General features: G+C 33.1%; 1 protein-coding gene across 1 annotated transcript in view; it reads left to right on the plus strand.

The window, feature by feature from the left end:
• The window catches only part of LOC108689116, a 277,007-nt gene that overhangs the window by 142,323 nt on the left and 106,923 nt on the right, over positions 1-27,761 (plus strand). The window contains exons 11-16 of the mRNA XM_018195755.1: positions 173-414; positions 487-661; positions 1,857-2,125; positions 26,258-26,369; positions 26,450-26,536; positions 26,602-26,736. Of these exons, the coding sequence (XP_018051244.1) occupies positions 173-414; positions 487-661; positions 1,857-2,125; positions 26,258-26,369; positions 26,450-26,536; positions 26,602-26,736 (1,020 nt within the window). The remainder of the gene's footprint in view (positions 1-172; positions 415-486; positions 662-1,856; positions 2,126-26,257; positions 26,370-26,449; positions 26,537-26,601; positions 26,737-27,761) is intronic.

A 27,761-nucleotide genomic window follows, 5' to 3' on the forward strand; every position in this document is an offset into this window, starting at 1 on the left:
TAATTATTTTTTTTTTAATTATTATTATTATTATATCTTATCTATCTTAATTACTTATTTTATCTAATCTTAATTACTTATTTTACATCATTTTTAAAGCACTTTTATTATATATAGTAATATACCCATTTATTTTCGTAATGCTTTTATATTTAGGACTATAACATTTTAGGTGGATTGGAAGCCGAATTTGTGTTTCATTGCAGAAGCCTCGTTGTGTCGTCTAGGTGATTTAACGAGACATGGGACACTTGAAATTGCCGGCAGAAAAGCCAATGCCTCAAAATTGACTCGAAGACTTTTTACTGATACAATGTTATCTCTATCTGGATCCCATTCATTATTTGGCAAAAGTTTAGTTATTTATGATGATCATGGTCCAGTTGCGAGAGGAGATCGATTAGCTTGTACAATGTAACAAACGTGCAGTAAATAAAATTAGATTAAACTACATTCTTTCTAGTAACAGTGTAATCATATTTTTAGTATTGGTGGTGTTTATCGGCGTAAAGCGGTTGTCAGAAATTGGTTTGGTAATGGCGAACAAATATCCTTAAGAGGAAAATTGGAGTTATGGCAACAGACTGAATACGATATCACTAACGTAGAAGTATCTCTCGAAGGTCTCGATGGAGAAATGAGTGGATATCACATACATACGGTAATATTTATGGTTTATATGGTAAATACATATGGTTTACAGTATACGTATTTATTTTATATCATTCATGTACATCAAAAATTAAGAATGATCATAGATGTATACATAATTCTTCTATGAATACTTTATTTTTGCAGTTCTTTCTTATTACAATATTATTGTAAATAATAATAAATTATTATAATATTTAAACTCTAAATATTTGATTCATAAATGTGTATAATAATTTAAAATTTAAGACCTCAAATATAATATACAATATATATATATAAAATATAGAGTGTCTATAAGATCCTACCCAGATCATATATCTTGGAAACAGCTTTAGATATGGAAAAATGTCTCAGACAGAAACTGCAGGACATTAAGGACATGATAAAAATATAGGTTTGACTTTGAATGACTTTCTGACAATTAAGTGTGATTGTCGTTGTTTTTTTAAATAGAACCTCTCATATTTTTATTGTATTTTCTTGTAGCTTATCTCGAGAGCTTCTCAAAATACTATAATAAAATATTTTTTCATTGAGTACTTTTCGAGATTTGAAAGTTACAATACAGTCGGCATTAGTATTATCTAAGATGGCCAACCGGCTGCTAAAAATCTCTTAAATATTGTTCAGACTCATGTCTCGAATATCATTTAAGATCAAAGCCATTGGAGGATGTACTTCTTATTTTTATTTTTACATAAATATACAAATTTTCAGTGCATAAATAAAAATAAGAGAAATAATCTCAGTAGCTTCGATCTTGACAAATATTATCACGAACTATTCAAGAGGTTTTAGCCATCGGACCCCTTGTATAATGCTAATGATTATGTTATCTTCGACTGTAAACTTCGAGCCTTATAACTCGAAAAGTACTCAATAAAAAATCACCTTGTTATAGTGTTTTGGAAAGCTCTCGATATCAGTTACAATATTAGATTCTGAAATCAAGAATAGGATGTTGTATTTAAAAAAAATCAGTGACTTTGATCTTGGCGACACTATCTAAGGTCAAATTGATAAGATTAGTAAACAAATCTCTTTGAAACTCACAACTTTTGTCTAATTTTTCTGTACAAATTATATTTTTCGAGATATTCGGGCATTCCTTTTTAGGACAACTTGTATAATATAAATGTTTAATCATATGCATATGTACAGATATTTATACCATATGCTAAATCACTATGCATAATTTACAGGCGTCTGTAGAATACGATTTAGAATTTCCATGCGAAAGGACGTCACTGTATGAATCCTGGAATCCATTAGATATCAATAACGATATTCCAGTTGCAGAAGAAGGTACGCTGGATCAATATAAGATGGGTGATTTGAGCGGAAAATTTGGCACATTAGATAATAAAAAGCGATATACAATATCATACAACGACACAATGTTACCTTTGTTTGGCCCAAGGAGCATACTAGGACGTAGTATAGTTATTCATAAAAAGGAAAAAAATTTAAGGTAAAATTAAGGTTAATTAATGGTAAAATATATTCTCTAAAACTTTCAAAGTAACAGCTCACTTTGAAAAGTAAAGTCTCATTGTTAGAGATCGAAAATTGAGCTATTTCTAAAACTTTCTAAAACTAACTTAACTTTTCACTTCAAAGAATGAAATATCATTCCAAAGTATTTAGAGAGTATATATTACGGATGAATTATTGAATTTCCAAATATATTAAAAATGAGATTTTTTTAAATAAAATAATTCAATTAAAATAAACACAGGAATCAATATTAATGAGAGTTACGTGATTAACGATGCGCGATTAATGGTACGCAACGCAGTAATATAGAAATTTATATTATAATTTTATTGTGTTATCTTGATGTCATCTATAATTAGTTCAATGTTTCGATTCTATTTTGAGTCATCTTCAGGAATCATATACAATTATTAATATTAAATACGTTCATCAGCGTTAGGATTGAGTCACAATACAAATTGCCAAATACGCCAAAACATAGATCCGTAACGAAACCAAAGATTTGTCTTGAAACATTGGGTAATTTTTAATGAACATCAAAAAATTAATTAAATTAATAAGCCTGGTAACATATCTGATATATGCTAACTAGCATGTCTCTTAAGAATATATTGCCTAATTTCATTAATTACATAAGTTAATTTAATTTAGTGCTCATTAAAGGTTATTCAATGTTTCAAGACCTTTGGTTCCGTTACAAATTAAACGCCACGTTTAATTTTGACAATTCATTTTATGACTCAATTCTGACGCACCAAGAATGAATGTGTTTAGTATTAATTGTATATGATTGCTGAAAATGACTCAAAATAGAGTCGAAATATTCAATTAATTGTGGATGACACCAAGATAACACAATAAAATTATAATTATTATATATATTACTGCGTTGCGTACCGTTAATCGCGTTGTATTTCCTTAGCCTTATTGATTCCTTCTGAATTTGTTTTATTCTTGAGAGTAAGCCCTTTTTATAATTTTTATTTAATTCAATTCAAAGTTATTATGACTTTAAGAATTAGAAGATAATATTACTGTTTAAGAAAAAATTTAATGCACACAAACTTGTGCATAGCATTTCTTGTAGAGTATGAATTTTTAATGAAATATTAGTATTATAACAAGTAGGAAATGATTGCTTTAAATGATCAAGCTGGATTTTAACTTTTAATTATACAACTTTTAATTATACTGCAGTATATATGTGGGCAGCCATGGAATGTCAAAAAAAAATCATTTCCACTCCACCAATGGCCAAACCTACTAATTTAGATAAACGATATGCGCTGATGAGTTGCTAGAGAGGGATGGGAATAATGAGGTTATTAAGTGATGCGTCCTAATTCGATGACTCTATAGTCATTGGTTGGATTTGATGGCTCTATAGCCGTTGATTGATGCGCTCTATATATATATTAATCCACGCGTTGATTGGGGGAGACATGGATTGAAGAGAGAATGTTGGCAGGAGAGATAGGGCTGATATTGAGGAGGGTATATGTCAAAATAACGGGTGGGAAAATTGAGTGCGGGGCTTTGTTTTGCTTCGGGGAAGGGATGGATTGAATAGTACGCACGCACATACGCATGCATGGCAATCGCTCGTCGCGAGGCGAAAACAGCAGGCAAGTCTTTTAAACTCATAAAGGGTATAGCGAAATAAGCATGTGAAATCGGCTCCAATATCAATTGAGTTCAAATTAACGTCATTAGTTGCCATTCTTGAGATATTAAACTTCCCCAAAAATTAGCCTTGAAATTGCATTTTTGGAAGAGTTATGCAAGGGAAAAGCGAAATAAAAAAAATGATTTTTTTCGTAAAGACCGAATTTAATAAAAAAAATATATGTTGTCATATTAGGTAAGCCTAAGAAAATTTTTTCAAATTTTGTAACTAAAAAAAATATTTGAAAAATTTTCGAACTTTTTATAAATTTTTTTTATGATTCTTTTGAGATAATACTTTTATATTTTTACGAAAAACTTTTATATTTTTACATCCCTAGATTGTCTATTTTGACATATATTTTTTCCAAATCGATCAGATGGAACATGGCTAAAATTGACAATTTTTCATGCAAAGCCGCGTCGACTAAGTAATCGCAGAATCTCACCACACCGTACCGCAATACTGCTACTGCCGCTCATGCTCGCGCCACGATATCGCTGCATGAATTAAACATGTCGACTTAAGAATGGTAATAGAGGATCCAGATTTATCGAATAGTTCCGATGTCCTGAGTATCAACGTCATTTGGCTCGAAGCTTGTCTGTTCGTTAAAAGCTAAAAAACTACGGCAACTCCGTTAAAATCAATAGCTGTACTGTTGCTCCCGTTAATAATAATATATTTTTAGTAATATATTTTTAATAATACAACTTTGCTTCCGCCGTTTTCCAAAAGATGGCTTTAGCGGTAAATGGTGGTCGAAATAAATAGATCATAGATGTCACACAATAAACTTGGGCATCTGTCGACATAACCCCATAGAAACATTAGTCGATTTGTGTCTGTATCATAAAGTTATTCTCGATTGAAAATGTCAGTTTACGAGTCAAATTCTCGTCATTTGCGGGAGGTTTAATTTTTTGTTTCAATATGAAGAAATCTGCGGCTGAGGCTCATCGAATACTCTCAAATACTTAGGGTGAGACCGCTATTAGTGAAAGAACGTGTCGTGAGTGGTTTCAACGCTTCAAGAACGATGATTTTGACGTCGAAGACCGGCATAGCGGTGGAAGAGAGAAGGTTTTCGAAGATGCAAAATTGGAGGCATTACTTGAGCAAGACTCGTGTCAAAATCAAGAAGAATTGGCACGATCATTGGAAGTGACTCAACAAGCCATTTCAAAACGCCTCAAAGCTATGGGAATAATTCAGAAGCAAGGAAATTGGGTGCTGTACGAATTGAAGCCGAGAGATGTTGAACGGCGTTTGTTTGCTTGTGAACAGCTGCTTGAAAGGCAAAGACGGAAAGGATTTCTGCATCGCATTGTGACTGGGGATGAAAAATGGGTTCATTACGATAATCCCAAGCGCAGAAAATCATGGGGAGTTCCCGGCCATGCTTCTATGTCGACGGCCAAACCAAATATTCACAGCTCCAAGGTCATGTTCTGTATTTGGTGGGACCAGCTCGGCATGTGTATTATGAACTGTTAAAACCGACTGAAACAATCACAGGCGATCGGTATCGAACACAATTGATGCGTTTGAGCTGAGCATTGAAAGACAAATGGCCGCAATACAACGAGAAACACGATAAAGTGATTTTGCAGCATGACAATGCTCGACACCATGTTGCGAAAGTGGTCAAGACATACTTGGAAACATTGAAATGGAAAGTCCTACCCCACCCGCCGTATTCTCCAGACGTTGCTCCCTCTGACTATCACTTGTTTCGATCAATGGCCTGGCTGACCTGCACTTCCGGTCTTATGAAGAAGTAAAAAATTGAATCGATTCGTGGATAGCCTCAAAAGATGACCAGTTTTTTCGACGCGGGATTCGTACGCTACCCGAAAGATGGGAGAAAGTAGTGGCCAGCGATGGACAATACTTTGAATCATAAATGTATAACCAGTTTTTTACAATAAAGCCTCGAATTTCGGAAAAAAAACGGCGGAAGCAAAGTTGTACACCTAATATATTTTTTAATTCATTTTTGTAGACTATTTTATTTCATTAAAAAATGTCTACAGTGCAACTATAACATTATGTGTACTAGCTATAACATTAATTTAAAACAAATTAAAGGTAGAAAAAAAAATTAATACTCAATGAAGATGAAGCAAATTCTTTTTCTATTTTAGCTATTTGAAAAGAACAAATCTGTCGGTTTACTGTTATAGATGTCAGTTTTCTATTTACAAAAGAAAGGAATCCGAAGATGACTCTAAATTGGAAATTGATAGTTCTTCCTTGCTCTGAATTAACTTCTGATCCAATATTCGAAGTTCAATTAAAAAAAAATAAATCTATGCCTAAAGTTGAATATATTCCTATTCAGAAGATTCAACAATTTCTACTCATAATACTGTTGCATTTGTTCTTCCACAGAAAATCTTAAGATAATTTCAGAAAAAGCTCGAATACAATCGTACATTAAAAAAAAATCTATATATCAGTTGATAATGTCGAAGTCATGGTAATAAAAAACGATTTTTGAAAGCAGATCTTAATCTTCTGAGGATACTGTAATATATCAAGATTCATTGGATTAGAGTTATCTAATGATGGAAACTCTTTCTATCAAGTATGATTTGATTATGTCATTACTTGATAAAGTCGATAAATTTAATCTCTCAGAAAAACAGTTTCATGTCTTTATGGGATTAACTTGGGACAATCTTATTCAAATAAAAGATATGATGATTTCAATGAGAAATAGTCCCGTTCAATAATTCGATTCTGGTTGTATCTTTTGAAATTACGTACAGAAAACTCCAATAAAATGGTAGCTTCTATCTTGCAATTGGAAAAATAAACAGTCAGTTTCAGATTATTCTACGATTATAATAAAATCTATTGAAAATGATATTTTACTATTTCATTTTGGCTTACATGTTGTTAAGGAGATTCTAAAGCCGTCTGTATTACCGATTAAATTATATAATTTTTGTATAACAAATATTTTTTTTCTCTTTTTCACAAATTTGAAAATCTTTTTCCAGAATAAAATATACGTGTTTGTGAGGTGGATTTTATGCCGAGAACGATTAAAAATTTCAAAATTGATATATTTTTTATCATTTCTTAATGTACAATAACATAGCGTTTCGAGCTGTCATGTCGTGACAACATTTGCTTGATATGATGATATTTTGCAACCTGTACTTACAAAATAGTAATCCACAAACACATAGTTTACACGAATAAATAACGTCGTTCTTAGAATTAGACTTAGACGCTTTATCGCGACGAATTTGTTATATCATATGAAAATTGACACGAATGCGCGATTATGTGTATTATAGATTGCGTGAGATATTAGTGTGGTAGTATAAAAACATGTTGATGCGCGGCGCGCGGATCTCTGATAACTTTGTCGAAGTTCAAGCTTTGCTTTAGGATCCTCTTAATAGAGATGATTTTATTCATAATCATACTATGGAAATAACAAAAAAATTGTTCAATGTTCGTGACAATTTATTTTTGGTTTGCTATGGTACGTCCGACAAAAAAGTACAATGAGTAAAAAGAAATCCTTCTCGGGACAGAAAAAAACTTCCTTTCTGCAAACTCTTCACCATTTGTACAACTGATAGATACGTAGTTGACCTGTTCGGATCATATCTTGCAAATCAAAATGATGCAAAAATTTTAAAGAATATCATTCAAAATCTAAATGATTTATGTAAATTGTTAATAGAAGGTGATACTTTTCTCTTTGATCGCGGTTTTCTAGATATAACAGATGATTTAGAGAAAAAAAGTTTATAGTTTCATTGCCAGCATTAAAAATGAAAGCAATTATCAACAAAAGAATCCAGTCTCAATTTGTTATTAAAATTCGCTGAGTAGTCTGTTCATGAACGCTGAAACAAAAATATCGTCTTATAGACCAAAAAATTGACAATAAATTAATATAAAAAAATTGGGATTTATTTTAGAATTGCATCATTTCTTACAATATTTTTGAAAAAAGGTTTCAATCTGATGTAGAAACTATATAGTACAGAAGATGCATGATCAAAAAGATAATACGGAAAATACATTGACCGATGTGAATCTGGCACTCAACTTTATATTTAAAAATAAAAATTAATACCGTAGGCCGTTGTTTGTATTTCGTTTGTACCTCAAACAGTTAAACAAAAAGTAAAAAATAAAAAATGGCCAGCGCACAACTTTAAGATTTTTTAATTTCATTACGCTATTTGAAAGAAAATCATTTATAATCATTTCCGTTTGTACCTCTCCTTTCATTGGTCTCCCATTTCGATATCTTTAAAAATGATCTACTTCCCTTCTCAGCATATTTCCGAAATTTGAAAATCGCTGTATTTCCGAATTTTTTAAGGGTATAAACGAGTATAAACGATTCTTTTTCGAATGCCGTTAGTCCCATTTCGATATCTTGAAAAATAATCAACTTTTCCTCTTGGCGCATTTCCGAAATTTTGAAATCGCTGTATCTCCAAATCCTTTGAGGTACAAACAAAAGTAGGAGAAGTACAAATGGATACAAACGATTCTCTTTCGAATGGCATAAATGAAATTTAAAAAATCTTAAAGTTGCGCGCTGGCCATTTTTTATTTTTTATTTTTTGTTTAACTGTTTGAGATACAAACGAAATAATCGCTACAAACAAGTACAAACGGTCTACAGTATTAATTTTTATTTTTGTTAAAGCGTTGAGCGCCAGATTCACATCGGTAATACATTGGTTATTGAGGCAGAAGGAAAAGCATGATTTCGCCGTAAACTTCTTTTTAAAAATATTACATCTGATGGACTTCACACAATCTTTTGGATTTTCCGGAAATAATCGAAAAAGACATAAAATTTTATTTATCAGTTCATATCAACTTTCACAAGCCGTGTCATATTTGGCAGAAAATTTGGTAGATAAAAAATATTTGGCAGAATATTTGGTAAATAAAAATGATAAATTAAACATAGAGCAATGTTAAGGACGAGAAAAATGTCCTTAAACTATTGTAAAAATTCCATTCCGACAGATTTCTCGTAAAATATACAGATGTTTTTTGAGATATAAACCAAACAGTATCGGTGTTTCCGGTGTAACTCACCATATGCATGTGTGCTAATGACAGACGAACTGTTGGTTGCTGTTCACATATTGCTGCAATAATATATTACTCTTATGTATCTATCAAAAATTCTCAAACCGGCAGATATACTCAGCAATATATTCCAAAAAGATAATTATGTCCTAGTCTAAGTAATTGAAAGTGATAGTGAAGATAATGATTGAAAAGATCCTCTTCAGTTAGGCTGTGGTCTGAAATATCACTCGTTGGTGTATTTCGATGACTTCAAGGACTGGAGAAATAGTAGGGGTATCGTGTGCCTTTGGATAGTGAGTGTTCCCGAACGATTTCGGTGTCGCGTGTGTGTCATTTCAATTCCACCTCACCGTTCACGTTTAATCCTTAGCTCGAGCTAAACAATTTATCGGTGAAAAAAGGGGGAGGAATGATTGTAAAGAAGAATGATGGCGGTATATGATTGTAAAAAGAAAGGAATATAAGTCTTTTCCTTCCACGATTACCAGCGCCCATTAAACATTTCACTATCGTACCAGTAATTATATGTTGCTGTATCGACTCTAGACAATGATAAAATTTTTCATCGTGAAAATTCAAATAATGCTGATTCTACAATGAGTCGGTAGTCTTATGGGCTTTCTATTAGGTGTACAACTTTGCTTCCGCCGTTTTTTTCCGAAATTCGAGGCTTTATTGTAAAAAATTAGTTATACATTTATGATTCAAAGTATTGTCCATCTCTGGCCACTACTTTCTCCCATCTTTCGGGTAGCGTACGAATCCCGCGTCGAAAAAACTGGTCATCTTTTGAGGCTATCCACGAATCGATCCAATTTTTTACTTCTTCATAAGACCGGAAGTGCTGGTCAGCCAGGCCGTGTGCCATTGATCGAAACAAGTGATAGTCAGAGGGAGCAACGTCTAGAGAATACGGCAGGTAGGACTTCCTATTTTAACATTTCCAAGTATGTCTTGATCACTTTCGCAACATGGGATCGAGCATTGTCATGCTGCAAAATCACTTTATCGTGTCTCTCATTGTATTGCGCCCATTTGTCTTTCAATGCTCAGCTCAAACGCATCAATTGTGTTCGATACCGATCGCCTGTGATTGTTTCAGTCGGTTTTAACAGTTCATAATACACATGCCGAGCTGGTCCCACCAAATACAGAGCATGACCTTGGAGCTGTGAATATTCGGTTTGGCCGTCGACATGGAAGCATGGCCGGGAACTCCCCATGATTTTCTGCGCTTGGGATTATCGTAATGAACCCATTTTTCATCCCCAGTCACAATGCGATGCAGAAATCCCTTCCGTCTTTGCCTTTCAAGCAACTGTTCACAAGCAAACAAACGCCGTTTAACATCTCTCGGCTTCAATTCGTACAGCACCCAATTTCCTTGCTTCTGAATCATTCCCATGGCTTTGAGGCGTTTTGAAATGGCTTGGTGAGTCACTCCCAATGAGTCGTGCCAATTCTTCTTGATTTTGACACGAGTCTTGCTCAAGTAATGCCTCCAATTTTGCACCTTCTCTCTTCCACCGCTATGCCGGTCTTCGACGTCAAAATCACCGTTCTTGAAGCGTTGAAACCACTCACGACACGTTCTTTCACTAATAGCGGCCTCACCATAAGTATTTGAGAGCATTCGATGAGCCTCAGCCGCAGATTTCTTCATATTGAAGCAAAAAATTAAAACCTCCCGCAAATGACGAGAATTTGGCTCGTAAACTGACATTTTCAATCGAGAATAACTTTATGATGCAGACACAAATCGACTAATGTTTCTATGGGGTTATGTTGACAGATGCCCAAGTTTATTGTATGACGTCTATGATCTATTTATTTCGACCACCACTTACCGCTAAAGCCATCTATAGGAAAACGGCGGAAGCAAAGTTGTACACCTAATATAATAAGCCATAAATCATAAATTATAAGTCATAAATTAAAAATGAACCAATCACAATAATCAAGTTTCTGACTTCTGATTTATGATTTTTGGCTCATTGACCTCATTATAGAAGGCCTATTAATCTTAATCGATAAATTTGATCAATCAGCGTAGTCTTATAAGTTGGCTATTGGTCAACTTTATTGACTAAGACTTCCGACTATCGACTCATTATAGAATCAGCATAACAGGTTTGATAATTAACTATATTCTGATTGTAACAGATCTTATTATTGTAAATTCTTAAAGAAAATTGACATCAGTGATATTATAAAACTTTAGAGGTTGCTTCATTATCCAAAGATCTATTAGTTCCTGTGTGGCTTATTCTCGATCTTAGAACAATTAGTTTTGTTCTAAATAGTATTAGACATTTATACAAATAATCTGTTGTATAATATGCGTAAAATATTATTAAAAGCAGAGCAATATAAAAAGAAAATTAGAATAAAAATAAATAAAAGATAGTAGAACTTAGACAAATTTTCTAGATTAATATAACTGCTCAAAATTTTTTGATCCAAGAAGTGATGTAATTGTCCTTTTCTTCCATTCCATGGAAGAGAAGAATTTTGATTGATCGATTTCCTTATGCATTATGCGTTATGCAAGTCTGTACCATAATACATTGGCTCTCCTTTCTTTTCGCACAGCTAGTTTAGTAGCACTCGGTGTGACTCTTTCGATGTTTTCGAACGATCTCACATCGAACTGACACACGAGTATTTCCAAACAGCTGGTATGTGACACACCGGTGAATGTTTCCGAACGCGGCCTTAATGTGAGAGACGAAAAGCCTCACGTTAAAAAAGCACTCCCCCCGATGTAAACAATTATGCGAAAAGGGACGAGGGAACTCAGATTAAAAAAAGCCCCCTGTAAAGATAGACAGATAATCGTCTGTTCCATCGTGATCACTCAACCGATATGCATTGCGTGAAAGATTGTATTTAACCATATTCCACCTTCTCGATCGATTTGGAAAAAATATATGTTAAAGTAGACAATCTAGAGATATTTTCGTGAAAATATAAAAGTGATACCTTAAAAGAATCACCAATAAAACAAAATTCATCAATAAAAAGTTTGAAAATTTTTTAACACCTTTTTGTAGTCACGAAAATTTGAAAAAAATTCCTTAAGCTTACCTAAACGATGTCTACAACATATATTTTTTTTATTAAATTCGGTTCAGTTGTTTTGCGAGAAAAATTACTTTTCTTATTTCGCTTTCCCCTTGCATAACTCCTGCAAAAATGCAAATTCAAAGATAATTTTTAAAAAATTTAATATCTCTAAGATGCCAACTAATGACATTAATTTGAGTTCGATTGGTGTGTGAGCTGACTTTACATGTTTATTCCGCTATACCTTTTTTTGTCATTTCTCGATTATCATTTCTTTGTATCGCTCGTTAGTTTAAAGAAATATTCAATAATTTTATAACTCATATGTTATCATACTTTGATTTAATATGTTAAAGCGAAGTGAATTGAATTATACTCTTTATTCAGCGCAGACAAATTACAAAAGCATTCGTTACAAATAACTCGAACAAAAATTAGACAAGAAAGAAAAGTTATGTGACAATCACATGCTGTGAACTACATGCTATTATGAGAACTTCGTGTACATGAACAAAATAATATGTTAAGCTAACACATGTTATATATAATATTGAATTATGACTTTAACATTTCCTCTAAAAATGGGAATTACAGTCAACAAAAAGACTAACATGAAGTTCCTAAACTTAAACATTTCTTAAATTTGGTTTCGGCCAATTCCTTTCTGAATACATTAGCAGCCATGTCTTCTGTAGCGATATATGATATTTTTAAATCCTCTTTCCACAGCATCGTCTCGGACGAAGTGAATATCTTTGTGTTTGATTCGACTGTAAAACACTTTTAGCCAGCTTCCGGGCTCCATTGTCAATGAGTACACTCACTTCAACCAGATTAACTAAACCTAGCTTCCTACGGACATCTTCTTAGAACGAATGCGTAATCTGTATACGATTTTCGATCATTTGGGCAATTAGCCCAGTATGCATCGACGAATCCCTTCAAAGGACTTGAAATGCGTGTGAATATGTGTTCATGATTCTTTTGAAGTATCTAAGAATTCGTTTCGTGGCAGTCCAGTGACTTTCGTCGTGACACGTACAGAATTGGCTCAAATAATGATTACATAAGCTATCCGGCCTTGTACAAACTGCGAGATTCATCAAAGTCCCGATGAGTTTTTTGTATGAAGAGAACTTGCTTCAGCATCGTATGGCAAAGCCTTCTTCAGCTTGATTTAAGAATGTTAACAGCTTCTGAGTCTGTCATTTCAAAACATAGTAGTATTTCCCTGATATACGAACTCTGGCTCATTGATATTTTATTGTCAATTGTGAAGAATTCGATTCCGAAACAGAATTTTGCTGGCTCTTTATGGTCCTTTATCTCAAACTCCTTTGAAATAACCGACCGTTTTAGATCGTCATTAAATTTTGATTCCGTAAGGCGATCAATATGTCGTCAACATATACTGTTACTAGGAGTACGTCTTTCCCTTGTCCAGCATAATATAGGTACGGGTCAGTTGAGGAACATTTCAATCTACATGTAATCAATTCTTCTTTACATCGTTTATGTTAACCATGCTTTGCTTGACAAAGATCATAGAAAGTCTTCTTTAATAAATAAACTATTTCCTTTTCTAAATTCGGTTAGCATCTTCATCACCTTTTTCCTGACTTCACTAACCTTTAGTTCCATATTAACTATTCGTTCCAGAGTTCTTCCGTTAAAGGATTTCCATGAAAACTGCTTCTTCAAGTCTTCCGTTGAGATATGCTGCTGTGACATCGTACTGATTCAAGATCATTTCAAACTCGGCGGCTAACGCTATCACGTTTTGTATAGTGCTCAATCGAGCAACCAATGCAAATGTCATTGAAGTCGGTCTCAGATCGTTGGGCAAATTCTCTTGCGACAATGCCTTTCTTCATTCCAAACTCCCGTCACTACAGAATTTGTTTGTTAGAATAATATGACTCGATTACTTAGCGATTTTCCGGACGCTCCACTTATCGTTCTTGATAATAGACTTTAGTTCCGATGTCATAACATTGTATCATTCTTCAGATTCGGACTCCACGAATAACTTCATGTAATGATACTTCAACCAAATGAGCGACTTCAGCGTGTTCGTTCTGTTGAAGATGTATAATAAAGTAATTTCATGAGCCTTCCTCTAAATCTAGTTGAACCTTTTTCGGTCTTCTTTTTTCTTTCTTTAGCTCCAAGCGAAGTCACCTGATGCTTTCTAATTTGTCATCCCGATCTATCAACGTATCATCGTAACAATTTTTCTAGTTGCTCTTATCAATCGCTTTATTTCGATATCACTGCAGAGTCTCCATTTTTTCTAGCATCAAAGTGATTCTTATCGGTAGGCTTTAGAAAAATTTATAGTAGTGCCTTCATCTGCAAAAGATTCAATAGTTTTATCATTATTTGTATGATTTTCAAGAAACTTTACGTCTCGTGAGATGTCGATCTCTTGTGGAAGCCATAGCCTATACGCTTTGGATTAGAATACCATTAGAATAGCCAACGAAAATTCCTTTCTTGGAGCACGGCTGAAATTTTTCCTTATTGTGTAAACGATCGAGGGTATATGTCGCAGCCAAATTCCTTGAAATACCTCATTTCCAGTGGCTCTCTGTTCCAATAATTAGACAGTCTTGCCATTCAAGGAACTCGAGAGACATCTATTACAACATCTATTACAAATGTAATTTGCTCTATTTATAGCTTCGGTCCTGAGATAAGTTAGACGATGCATTAACAAACACTAAGTCGAACGTATGATTGCGCTTCTTGGCTATGCCATTCCGGAGTGCGCGTGACTGTCAATCAACGATCTACACCGTTAAATTTTAAAAATTCTTCGAATGTCTTGTTCCAGTATTCTTTCTCATTGTTTGTAGATACTTAATTTTCTTTCCTAAGTGCTTCTGCCATGAATTTTTTAAAAACGTTGATTACTTTGTGTTTGTTCTATATGAACTTTGCACCATCTGGAATTATCGTCAATGAAGGTGATATTATAAAGTATCTTGCATTACCGTTGGCTCTAACACTCATGGGTTCGCATACATCTGAATGTATCACTTCGAGTAATTCCGACTTCCTCTTCGACGATTTAGAGAAAGGAGCTTGTCATCTTCTCTCGTATGCAAATCTTGTAATCGATGTTTTCTATAGATTCTTCGAAATTCATTCTACGTACTGTTCCGCATTTATGGCATTCCGCAAGAAGTGACTTCGAAAGTTAAGGTGTCCCATTTTATGATGCCAGGTCATTGAAAATTGTGCTTCCTATATCTCTCTCATACTGTATGCATGTTTGCTCTCCCGTAGGTAATACAGATCGTTAGCTCTCAGCATGCATGATTATGTTATTCTTTCGATCTAATATTGCCGATTCTTTATCAAACACCATTTAATCTTTATCAGTGATTTTGAAGAAATTTATTTGCAAATTGGCGACATACAGAGCATCATTTACGTTTACATTCTTCATCCTACCTTGAATCTGTGTTTATGAATACCGATCCCCTTGTTTTGATTTCTGTCGAAGCATTTCAATTTTCTAACATTCCTATCTGTGATTATAACGAATTTCGTTGCGTTTTTGCATAAATGTGCCGTACATCCACTGTCGAGACATAACTTATCGCAATGCCTTAAAGATTAGAATCTTTTTTAGCGTCTGCTTTGTTCACACTACTGCTTTTGATCACGCTACTGCTTTTCTTCACGTTCTCTTCGCAATCCGGATTTATAATTTACCTTTCGACAATGATGGCATTTATACTTTAATGTCTCTATCTTGGTTCCATCGACCTTTCGATTCAATTCTGATCTTTATCCGTCTCTACGTTTATTATTTCGCCATTCTGGAAAATCTTTCTTTTTTGTCAACATGGCTCCAGAAGTAGCAACGCTTGTATAATTCTTCTGCGCGTCATTTTCTTCTATAATTTTTATTCTCAACATTTTCTGGAAATGGCAGCTCATCATGTGACTCGATATCTAAAATTTTTTAAACTAAAAGACAAACTATACAAAGGCATTACCGATAGCAAATCACAATTGATGTCTATTTCTATTTCGTTCGATTTATTGATGGTCGAAGAATGTTCGGAGACGCGCACGTCGTCATTTTTTTCCATATGTTGTAGAGTCAATCGTTTTAGCAGGACTTTTCTTGCCAATTTCTTCGACTGGAATATGGATTGTAGCTTAAACCACACATCTTTAGACATTTCACATCCTTTAATTTGTTTAAATTCTGATGGAGAGATAAAATTAGATTTGGCCTCTTGGTTCTCGATGTCTCAGATATTTGCTTTGTAGACAGATTCCGCGTTTCCAGCTACGATTTCCGGCTTCGTTCTCTTTCGTACGCCAACGTTTTTAATAGGGCCCCCATCTGGATTTTCTATTGTAACTATCTTTGTTCAAGGATTCGACGGTACTAGAAGATGACATTGACGATACTAGAAGATGACATTGGAAAGATACCTTTTCTTCGAAGAAACACTTTTTAAATGAATAATGCCTAGGCTCATAACTTAACAAGGCTTAACAATCGTACTACACTTTTTATTCAACGCAGACAAATTAAAAAAATATTCGACATGTAACTTGAACAAATATCAGAAATGGAAAAAAAGGGTCACATGATGACCATGAACTACACAATGAGAATTTCGTATACAGGAAAAAAATAATACGTTAAGCTAATCCATATATTGTATATTAAATTATGACTCTAATGCAATATTTAAACAATCGATTTTTCACAAATTGCTATATGTGTGTAAACCGTCGAATTTAAAATAGTAATTGCCAGGAACTGTAACATCTACAAGAATACGAGATACTGATACTTAATGTGTGGAGGAAATTCGGGAAAGCGGCTAGCGACCAGATGTGAGAACGAGGAATCGATATCTACTGATAAATCCTCAAAGTAAAACGCGTTCTCGAATCAGCTAAAAAAAAGTAATGGTAATTATTTACTCATAATGACTTCAACCTTGACATATGTTGTCAAAATCATGATCCTGAATCTCCAAAAATAACAAACAATGAATCTCCAAGATTCTTCATTGTTCGTTATTAAAAAGTTAACAACAAAGTTCGAAAAAATAATATCTTATTTCTCCCCCCCCCCTCTCTCTCTCTCACTCTCTCTCTCTCTCTCTCTCGCTCTCTCACTCTCTCGCTCATTCAGTCAATGGTCGCTCTTTTACTTACCATGTCAAGAGTTAATAATTCCAAATTTCCATAAGAAAGATCGGACAAATTTTCCGATAGAATTCCAAACAGTGAACTTCCAAACAATTAAATGTTTCTTTTAATAAATTTAAATAATCACGCACAACTAACTGTATATCTATTCGATCCATTACTTACTCGTCACAAGGAAATGAGTAATTTATTAATGAAAATTGAATTAATCACTATCAATTACTGCCGATTAATTATTTAATAGCGATCGAAAATCGTGCAAAGAAACACATGCTCTGTCACACAACATACATTTACTAAGAAACGTACGTACATACAATGCGCGTTTACTCGATAGCAAGCAATCGACTTTACTAATAAATCTATTAATTAATCACTGTCGATTAATTGTTCACAATCAAAAACCGCGTACAATTAAAAACACACATTACACACTATTACATAACACGCGGCAAGCAGTGGCAAGTAGTAGCAGTCGCAATGATTTTATTGGTATAGTTGAACAGTCAAATGCACGCGAATTCATGATAATGTAATCTCAGTTATCGACTCAATGCATTAATTTTATATTACGGGTTGATAAGTTAGATTACTACGACCAAGAAAAATTCTTCATAAACTGAAGTATCGCTGTTCAACGTGAACGCGTGGTTAATTGAAGCGTTACAAAAATTCAAAACGTGACAATTCCAATTGCAAACGATAAAAGATCAACGATAAAAATGTTGCATATACTTGTTTTTTGCAGAGTTAATATTTACCGCACATTTCTCTCATTCTTTTCTCTTTTCTTTGTCTTACGAGAAATGTTCCAGATAAATGTCATCCTAAAAAGGGCAAATTGCTTTCAATCGTTCTGAAAAGATCGGATTGTTTTGAACGTTCTGAAAAAAGCGGATTGCTTTAGATACCTTGAAAAGGACGGAAGAAAAAATTTTTTTAAATGACTACCATCCATCATAATGCAGGCTTGCATCTCAACAAATTTCTTTGTACATTTTCCATAACATCCTCTTCGAAAACCCATACGACATATCGCAATTTTGTTTCTAGATCTTCAGGAAGCGGTTTATAAATTAACTCCTTGCAATAGTCCCAGAAAAAGAAATCCATCAGAAGTCTGGAAATCTTGCGAGCTAACGTATTAGCCCGTACCGTCATATCCATCATCTCGGAAATTGCTCGTTCAAATAAGCCGTCATAATTCTGGCATTATGTGACCGTCTTGCTGAAAAATTATTTTATTCCTCTCTAATAATGGAATATCTTTTAAAAAATCTGGCAAATTATTTCTTAAAGTTCGACGTGTGTTACGTTTAAAATATCTGGGAGAATAACGGGATCTATTTCAGTTTCCAATTCTCGTTCAGATATTAATCTTTCAACATATTTGAAAGTTCAATTGCAGATTTTTCTTACTCTATAAATGCATGTTGTGAGAATTTAATATTCCTTCTCGTATAAATAGCGGTTCGTCGCTAAATATTACGCGAGAAGGAAATCTGGGATCTCGATCTACTTTTTTTAAAAAGTTTTCGCAAAATCTCCTTCTTAGAAGATAATCTTCTTCTCTTAAACGTTGCACGAGGATGTAATGAAATGCATGCAATTTTTCTTTTTTCAATATCCTCTGCATAGTTGAATATGATAAATCATGCTCTCAAGCAATAACCCGAATACTTGTTTCAGATTTTTGTTCAAAAGCACGAATTATTCTTTCTGTATTCTGCAAATTTATTGTGGCACGTCCTCTGCCAGTATTTATTTGGGAGGACACTACCAGATTCGCGCAATCTTCGGTCTTGAAATATGGTGGAAGCCGACGGATGTCTTTGTTGATGTGGATATAACGTTGGAGTACCTCAAGGGCTCAATTCTGGGTCCTGCTCTTTTCAACATCTTTATTAATGATATTCCAAAATCTGCGAAGACACACTTGGCAATATATGCAGATGATACTGCAATATATACTCCTCTCGGAATCCAAACTTACTTATTATGCATCTTTAGAGACATATTGATGACATTGTCCAATTCTTTGGAGATTGAAAGATGACGATTAACACTGAGAAAACGGAGGCCATATTCTTTATTCATAAAAGAATTGCCTCTAAATCACTGGTAAGAGTGCTGAATTATCATATTCCATGGTCTGATATCTATCTCTGGGCAGGTAAAATATCTTGATATCATGTTTGATTCAACTTTGCATTGGTTATCCGTCATAGATAAGCACATAATTTGTTCATATTGCACTAAACAATTACATCCTTTTATTAACCGAAAAAGAACGTTACAAGTTAAATTTAAAATTCTTCTATATTTGTATGCTCGCCCTGTCTTACTATATATCTCATCTGTTTCACACTCTCAATTAGATAGAATTCAAAACAAAACAAATTTTTGAGAATAATCTTGGCTAGAATAATCAAAGCCTAGAAATATACTAATTACTGATTTGCATTCGATTTCGAATGAAGATGATTGATGTTGTCATTGCATATATGATACCCATGACTTATATAATTTCCAACATAAAAACCCACTTATCAGTACATGAACTATGAAATAGAAGAATCCGTTCTACATAAAATGTAGAGTTCCTAAGTCTTTTGTCCCGCTGTATAGAAGATGATTTTGTATGGCTTGCTTTTGGTATGTTGATACCGCATTTCACATGACTGCTTTTGTGTTCTGTATGCTTGATTCACATTATCATGTTTTAGGATTTTTTACAAATTTTCTCCTATGTTTGCTACTTTTGAAATAAATTGTCACTTCGAAAATTTTAATACCATGTACATATGAAATTTTCTAATGTCATATAGATCGCAAAGTATCTCATTTAGGTAATATAAAGATGTAATCAATGTAATGTAAATAAACAAAAAAAAAAATTCGTGAATCAATAATCCCTCGAGAAGCGAAGGACAATGATATATGGCATATTCAAATGAAGAATATTTCGATATAATAATGGCATTTGTCGAGAGCTACGAACAGCATTAGCCAAAAGAAGATATGCGGAATTACAATATATCCGCATCGACAAAGACATCCGTCTGCTTTATACTTTAAGTAGCCCGAAGATTGCGCGAATCTGGTAGTGTCCTCTCAAATAAACACTGGCAGAGGATGTGCTGCAAAAAATTTACAGAATACAGAAAGAATAATACGTGCTTTTGAACAAAAACCAGAAACAAGTATTCGGATTATTGATCGAGAGCATGATTTATCATATTCAACTATATAGAGGATATTGAAAGGAGAAAAATTGCATGCATTTCATTACATCCCCGTAACATTTCAGAGTAGAAGATTATCATCTAAGAAGGAGATTTTGCGAAAACTTTTTAAGAAAAGTAGCTCGAGATCTCAAATGTTCTTCTCGTGTAATATTTAGCGACAAATCGCTATTTACACGAGAAAGAATATTAAATTCTCATAACATGTATTTATGGAATGAGGAAAATCCGAGAGTACACGATTGAGGAACTTTCAAACACGTTGGAAGATTAATATCTGAGAATTATGGGAACTGAAATATTAGATCCCGTTATTCTCCTAGATATTTTAAACAGCGTAACACACGAACTTTAAGAAATAATTTGCCAGGTTTTTTAGAAGATATTCCATTATTAGAGAGTAACAAAATAATTTTTCAGCAAGACGGCGCTGGGCCACATTATGCCAGAATTGTGACGGCTTATTTGAACGAGCAGTTTCCGAGATGATGAATAGAACAATTGGCCCGCAAGATCTCCAGACCTCAATCCTCTGGATTTCTTTTTCTGGGACTACTGCAAGGATTTAATTTATAAAACTTCCTGAAAACACAGAAGATCTAAAAAAATTGCGATATGCCGTATGGGCTTTAGAGGATGTTATGGAAAATGTACAAAGAAATTTGTTGAGACACATGCAAGCCTGCATTATGATGGATAGTGATCATTTAAAAAATTTTTTCTTTCGTCCTTTTCAAGATGTCTCTTCAAAGCAATCCGATTTTTTCAGAAACGATTTTTCAGAACGATCGAAAGCAATCCGCTCTTTTTAGGACGACTAATTTATTTTAGGATGACATTTATCTAGAATATTTCTCGGCAAAGTGAAAAGGCAAAGTGAAAAGAAAAAAGAATGAGAGAAACGTGCGGTAAATATTCACTCTGCAAGAAACGAGTACATGCAACATTATTTTATCGTTGATCTTTTATCGTTTGCAATTGGAATTGTCACATTTTTAATTTTTGTGATACTTCAATTGATCACGCGTTCACATTGAACAGTGATATTTCATTTCATGAAGAATCTTTTTTGGTCGTAGCAACCTAAGTTATCAACCCGTAATATACATTTAATGCGATAAATGAGATTACACTATTATCATGTGAATTTGCGTGTACTGGACTGTTCAATCATAAATCAGTGTGCGATTGTTTGCCACTGCTTGTTACATCGAGTAATGCTATGTAATAGTAACGTGTATTTACACGCGGTTTTCGATCGCCAAACAATTAATCGACAGTGATCGGTAGTGATTAATTAACAGATTTATTAGTAAAGTCAGTCGATTGCTTGCTATCGGGTAAATTAAAACAAAAACGCGTATTGTACGTACGTTTCTTCGTAAATGTATGTTGTGTGACAAGAACATGTGTTTCTTCGCATGGTTTTCGGTCGCTATTAAATAATTAATTGGCAGTGATTGATAGTGATTAATTCAATTTTTTATTAATAAATTTCTCATTTTCTTAAACGAGTGAGTATTGGATTGAGTAGGTGTACAGTTAGTGTTGTGCGGAATTATTTAAATTTATTAAAAGAAACACTTAATTGTTTGGAAGTCCACTTCTATCACTTAGAAGATTTGTCGAAATTCCGGCCTTTCTTATGGAAATTTGGAATTATTAAATCATCTTGACATAGTAAATAAAAAAGTGACTAAGTGATTGATTGAGCGAGAGAATGAGTGAGCGAATGAGAGAGAGAGAGAGAGAGAGAAAGAGAGAGAAAGAGAGAGAGAGAATCTTGTATTCTTAATTTGAGATATTTCTTTTTCAAAAATGTATTAATGTGTGTGCACGTACTATTGTGAAATCAAGTTGATCGTAGCAATCGTTTCGCGTAAGCATTCGCGTCTGATGGTGAATTGCCTCATCCCTGCCTATCTCTTGTATTTAACCCGTAATTCGCTATTTCTCTTAATAATTCAAAAACTAACCGGACAAAATTTTCGAAGAGGAAAAATCGTCTCAGAATTAACTTGAGAATACAATATTTTAAGGTCAGAAGTTTGTTTTGAATCATCCTTATATTGTGTACAATAATATTAAAAACTGTTTATATTCTTACTTGCTTATGTAATGACTTTCGTAAAGTGAGTTCCATCCCATCTCCTCTTTTATTTCAGGGATATACAACTTCTAAGTGAACTTTTGCCTCACCTTCTCCCTGTCAAGGAGCGCACGACTTTCCACGCGAAACGACTTTCACTCCACCTCTCTCCCTGTTTAGAGGCGCATGACTTTCCATGCAAAGCGATTTTAGCTCCATCTCCTCCCTCCTGTCAAGAGGCACAGGACACTTTCCACTCAAAATGACTTTCACCGCACCTTCTGCCTTGGCTAGTGCGGCGCATGACACTTTCTACTTCCAAGTTTCTGTTTTACAAGATGTTTCAAAATTCGCGGACACGAATAGCATGATTATATGAGCCAAAAGAAGCAACTTTTTCCTCTAGCAAAATTGCCTTCAAACAGTACTTTTTAAATAAAAGCAATTTTAAGTTAATAAATGAGCGCTCCACGTTGTGCACGGATTAGGAGCAGTGCATACACATGACACGGTCCGGTATATGAGTATGTATACGGTATACGTGTTATTATTTTACTATTTTGCTAAAAGTTTAATATAAACTATGCGTGATCTAAATATATCACCATTTTGAATACAACTTATCTAGTTAAAAGAATCTCTCTAAGAAGAGAATATTTTCTAATTGATATTGCTAAAGAAATGACTAAAAGTAAAATAAGTAAATTAAACAACTCGTGAGAATAATTTTGACATTTACTTATTTTATTTATTTTACTTATTTATTTTATTCACAACCATAATGTCATAACGCTGTCTGCAGTCGTCCAAGCACGATCTATTCTAAATTTATTAGATTATTTAGCTATGAATCTTCGTACCTGTGTCACCAGATCAAAATTAAGCTCGTGTTCTACTAATGTGTGCCCTAAACGTCCTGCGATTTGTAAATTGTACAATAGCTCGTTCCCCACTACTACAAGGTGGGAAATAATAGCATTCGAGAAATGCAACACTATGATTCTTTTGAAAATATATTAAAATTTATAAAAACATATGCTATGAACATTTTTTTATATGCAACATATTTTCTGTTTAAAGTTGCGACTTTTGTTAAAACTTTTATTAAAATTTTTATTTCTGATATTTAATTCATTTGTATAAATTGTATAATCTTCATTTATTTGTGTCATCATAAAATCATAAAATCTTCTCTCGAACTTTCATTCTATTTTAGCTATGTAGAGGATATATGTAGTCCCTGATATGTTAGTTTCTGACAATAAATGAGTAGCAAAATGCGTTTTGTACAAAATTTCATTTTTTTAATTAGAGATGACGAAGTGTTTAATGTTAAAAGATTTATATTATAAGCTACTTTGAGAGTTCAGAAAGCATTTTCTTCATTGTTAATTTATTGTATATACTAAAAAAACATAGACATTTCAAAGTGCATTATGTTTTTTAACTACAGACAAACAAAATGCATTTTTTAAACATTTTTAGCATTGTTTAGCAATTTTGTTTAACATTTCATTCTATTAATTGATATATTGTTATTTTCCATAAAGTGCGCAATTTTCTTGTGTGCAAAGTTTCTTTTTTTCTGTAAACTAAAAATTTCAGACAAAACGCATTTTGAAAGTCTGCTTCTCTTTAATAATTTAATTGACATTTTTGTTTTTCATAAACGTGTTCAATTTAGTATGAAGATGAAAAAGAATAATCAATTGAATTTCCGGGAAATAAATTCGATAAGAGGAAAAACAACACTATAATTTTAATCTTTTTTAAAGACATGTTTTTGGAAAGATGTTTAAGTTACAATATTTAACATCTAATATCATAAAAAAGAAAATCATTTTTGGTATGTGTGTAACAAAATAATTTCTTTAACCAGATTCCATTAACTAACAAGTTGTAAGAACATTATCGAATTGATTATAATTAGGGATGCACCAAATCCGGAAAATATCTGGTATCTTGCATTATCCGACACATTTTTACCATCAAGTCGGATATCATTATATTGCCGGATGTAATATATCTTGTAATATATCGGTTTGAAATTTTATATTAAGTAGTTTGCGTTATTAAATGCAATTTTATTTCTTTCAGCTGAATTTCACAATTCATCCTTTCTCTTCTTCTTTTTGTTTTTCTTTTACATTGGGAAAATAAAAAAAATTATCGTTATTTTTCTTTTATTTTTATTTATTCCTCTTTTTTAAGACATTTTTTAGATATCCAAGATATCCGAGGAAATATTCGACATCCGATCGGATAATTCTACCATATTTATCTGATCATATATTGGATATTCGATATCCGATATACGATTCATGATCGAGTACATTCTTAATTAAAATATTAATAAAAAATGGCTATCCTTTATTTACTACGATAAACAATAAAAATTATTGAAGAGTTTTGAAGAAGGAAATTATTTTAGATGTATAACGGTTATATAATTTATGTAATGACAAGTCACTAATTGTTAAACAGTCCGATAAGAGCGTGGTCGCGATTACTCATGGCCGGTAAAAGCTGCACTTTTAACTTTTTTTATGCTGATAGGTGTCATCTTTGTACATGCGTTATTAGCCATAGTGTCAATTATCGTTTGATTCTTGGTAGAAAGAACCTATTTCAAAATGAGTCATTTACGCATCGCGCTTTGAAGCTGTATTTTTATGTACATATCCAACAGAATCGAAAATGTCTCAATCCGCTGCTGTCAAATACATGCAAAAATCGAAATCGTTCGTCCAAAAGTGGTATAGATTGTAGTGTACAAGTGGTATAAGTAGTAGTGAGTACAACGTTATATTGAAACAAAAATGATGGATAATTTGCCAAAACGTGTTTACTAATAAAGACATTAATAGAATTATAAGTCTACTTGAAAGATATATTACGTTGTCGCTACGTCAAGGAAGAACAATATGATTAAAAAAGAAAGATTTAGGAATGTCGATATCATAAGACGTTATCTTCGTGCTCATAGCATAAAGTAGCACAGTACAATAAAGAAGCCGATGCTAACGGAAAACATGAAAACACAATTCGCTTGGACAAAAGAAAATAAGAATCGCGATTGGAACAAAATAATCTTTACGGACAAAATATCTTTTTGGGCACTTTCTAAGGAAAAGAAAACTTCGCGTGAGACGGACATTCACTTTAAAACAATTATCTGCCAAAATTCGACGCATTTGAAGATCCTTACCGCACGAATACGCTATCAATTAGTGAAAAGTATGCCTCGGAGATGCCAGTCCATTATAGACACTGGTGATTGTACATTATTAATACTATATAATTGCATTTTAATTATAATTCTATAGAATATAATTATTTAAATGTTAATAAATAAATTTTTCTTTCTTTAAATTTTTTTTTTATAGATCAACCACACTCTTATCGGACAGACTGTATATATTTAAAATAAATTTTTGTAAAACTGATGATAATCGGATTAAAGGTTGAATCATTTGATTAGATTTTATTGTAATTTTTATTCTTTGTGACTGTATAGTTTCCCCTTAAAGCAAACCAAATGTTGACTTAAAAAACTTTTTGATATTGTACATAAATTAATTAAATCTTTTGTTTCATTGAAACATTATCATTTTTAATTGTTATAATTAATTCTTATAAATAATTTTTTCAAAATGTTAACTTTATTTCCAAATGTATTTGGGACTTTCAATGCTTTCGTCCACTATATTTTTATTTAGGATCTTACTTTAGGGTATTAATATGTCATTTTTTTGCATTTAGATGGGCCTGCTCCACTATAGAACGAGGATATTCTTCAGTTGATGCTTATGAGTTAAGTGCCATAGCGTCATTTCACCATCCACAAGGTTTTGTGTATGGCTACATAAGAATGGTAATTTGTTAAATGAAAGTTTTATGTAAAAATTTTATATGAAAAGATACATGATTTTTTGAGACAATGTATAATTGTAGACGCAGCTTGTTTATAAAGATGGTAGCCAGAGTGAGACAATAATCGAAGTAAATTTACGACATCCCGGAAAGCATAATCGCAATACTGTAAGAAAATAAGATTTATCGAATGTATATCTAACATTATGTTAATTTCGTCGTTTCAATTTTAGACCAGAAATCATAATTGGGCTATATACGTGAACCCTGTGGGTGTAGATGCCGCGGTGAAAATAAAGGATACGCGATGCGTAGCAGCAGGATACACATGGAATCCCTATTTTACACAACTAGCCGATCCATTGAACGTAAATATTATTAATTCGTTGAAATATACTTTTTAATTTATCTAAAACACTTTTTATTTATATACACATGCATTAATTCGGGTAAATGATGAAAATAACAGCCCCAGTTTCGTTAATCTTGATCTTAACATATATTTCAGATCGTGGCCTTGATTTTCAGAAGGTTTTTATTCTGCGATCATGTTTTGTTCGAAAGTTATTAACAAGAAAGGTTAAAAAAAATAGCGTCTTATTTCTGCTATAATGTTAAAAACTACAATGTTAAGATTATTCCACAATTGGGGGTCCAATCTCTTTATGCGCCACTTACAAAAGTGGTGCGAAATTCTTTACTTATGTCTGACTCATTTTACTACAGTTGGATAATGTTTGACAAAAATACAAAAATATATACTCGTACGGTCACGCATCCATTCCAGATTTTTACTGTACTTGAACTACAATATATCGTATCGGAACTAATTCTTCATGATGACACGTGAATACTTAATGTAAGATGGAAATTTATGCTTATACAAAAAAAGTTAACAGATCAGTAACACCATCCACAGAAAGTACGACTGTTCAATTTGGGTATCCTGTCCCACACCCTCTATACCTTTCTTTAACTTTTCATCAGGCCTAGCAAAACGTGCTGGTAGATGATTCCTCCTCCAACTCAGCTGAATTCAGAGATAACTTAGACCGTTATAATAATGTGGATCTTTTTCTATCATAAACTTTTTTTCTTATATTTTCTCACTACACGTGTAATCATCAATACACTTTAAACTTAAATGTTTTTAATAATTTTTGCAATATCGACTTCAATTTTTATTGTAGCGGAACGAAGCTAATGTTCTAATAATTCATTCATCAATGTACTACGTTATTTAATGCATATTAAACTTCCCCAGATAGCAAAATGTTAACAGAATGTCAACAGACTGGAAGCAGATTTAATCAGAAGATGTTAGCAGACTGATCACAACTGATGTCGCATTCTGCTCCTGCCTTCTATTCTGCCGACAGAACTGTTAACAATC

The sequence above is a fragment of the Atta colombica genome, unplaced genomic scaffold, assembly GCF_001594045.1.
Source record: "Atta colombica isolate Treedump-2 unplaced genomic scaffold, Acol1.0 scaffold26, whole genome shotgun sequence".
NCBI lineage: Eukaryota > Metazoa > Arthropoda > Insecta > Hymenoptera > Formicidae > Atta > Atta colombica.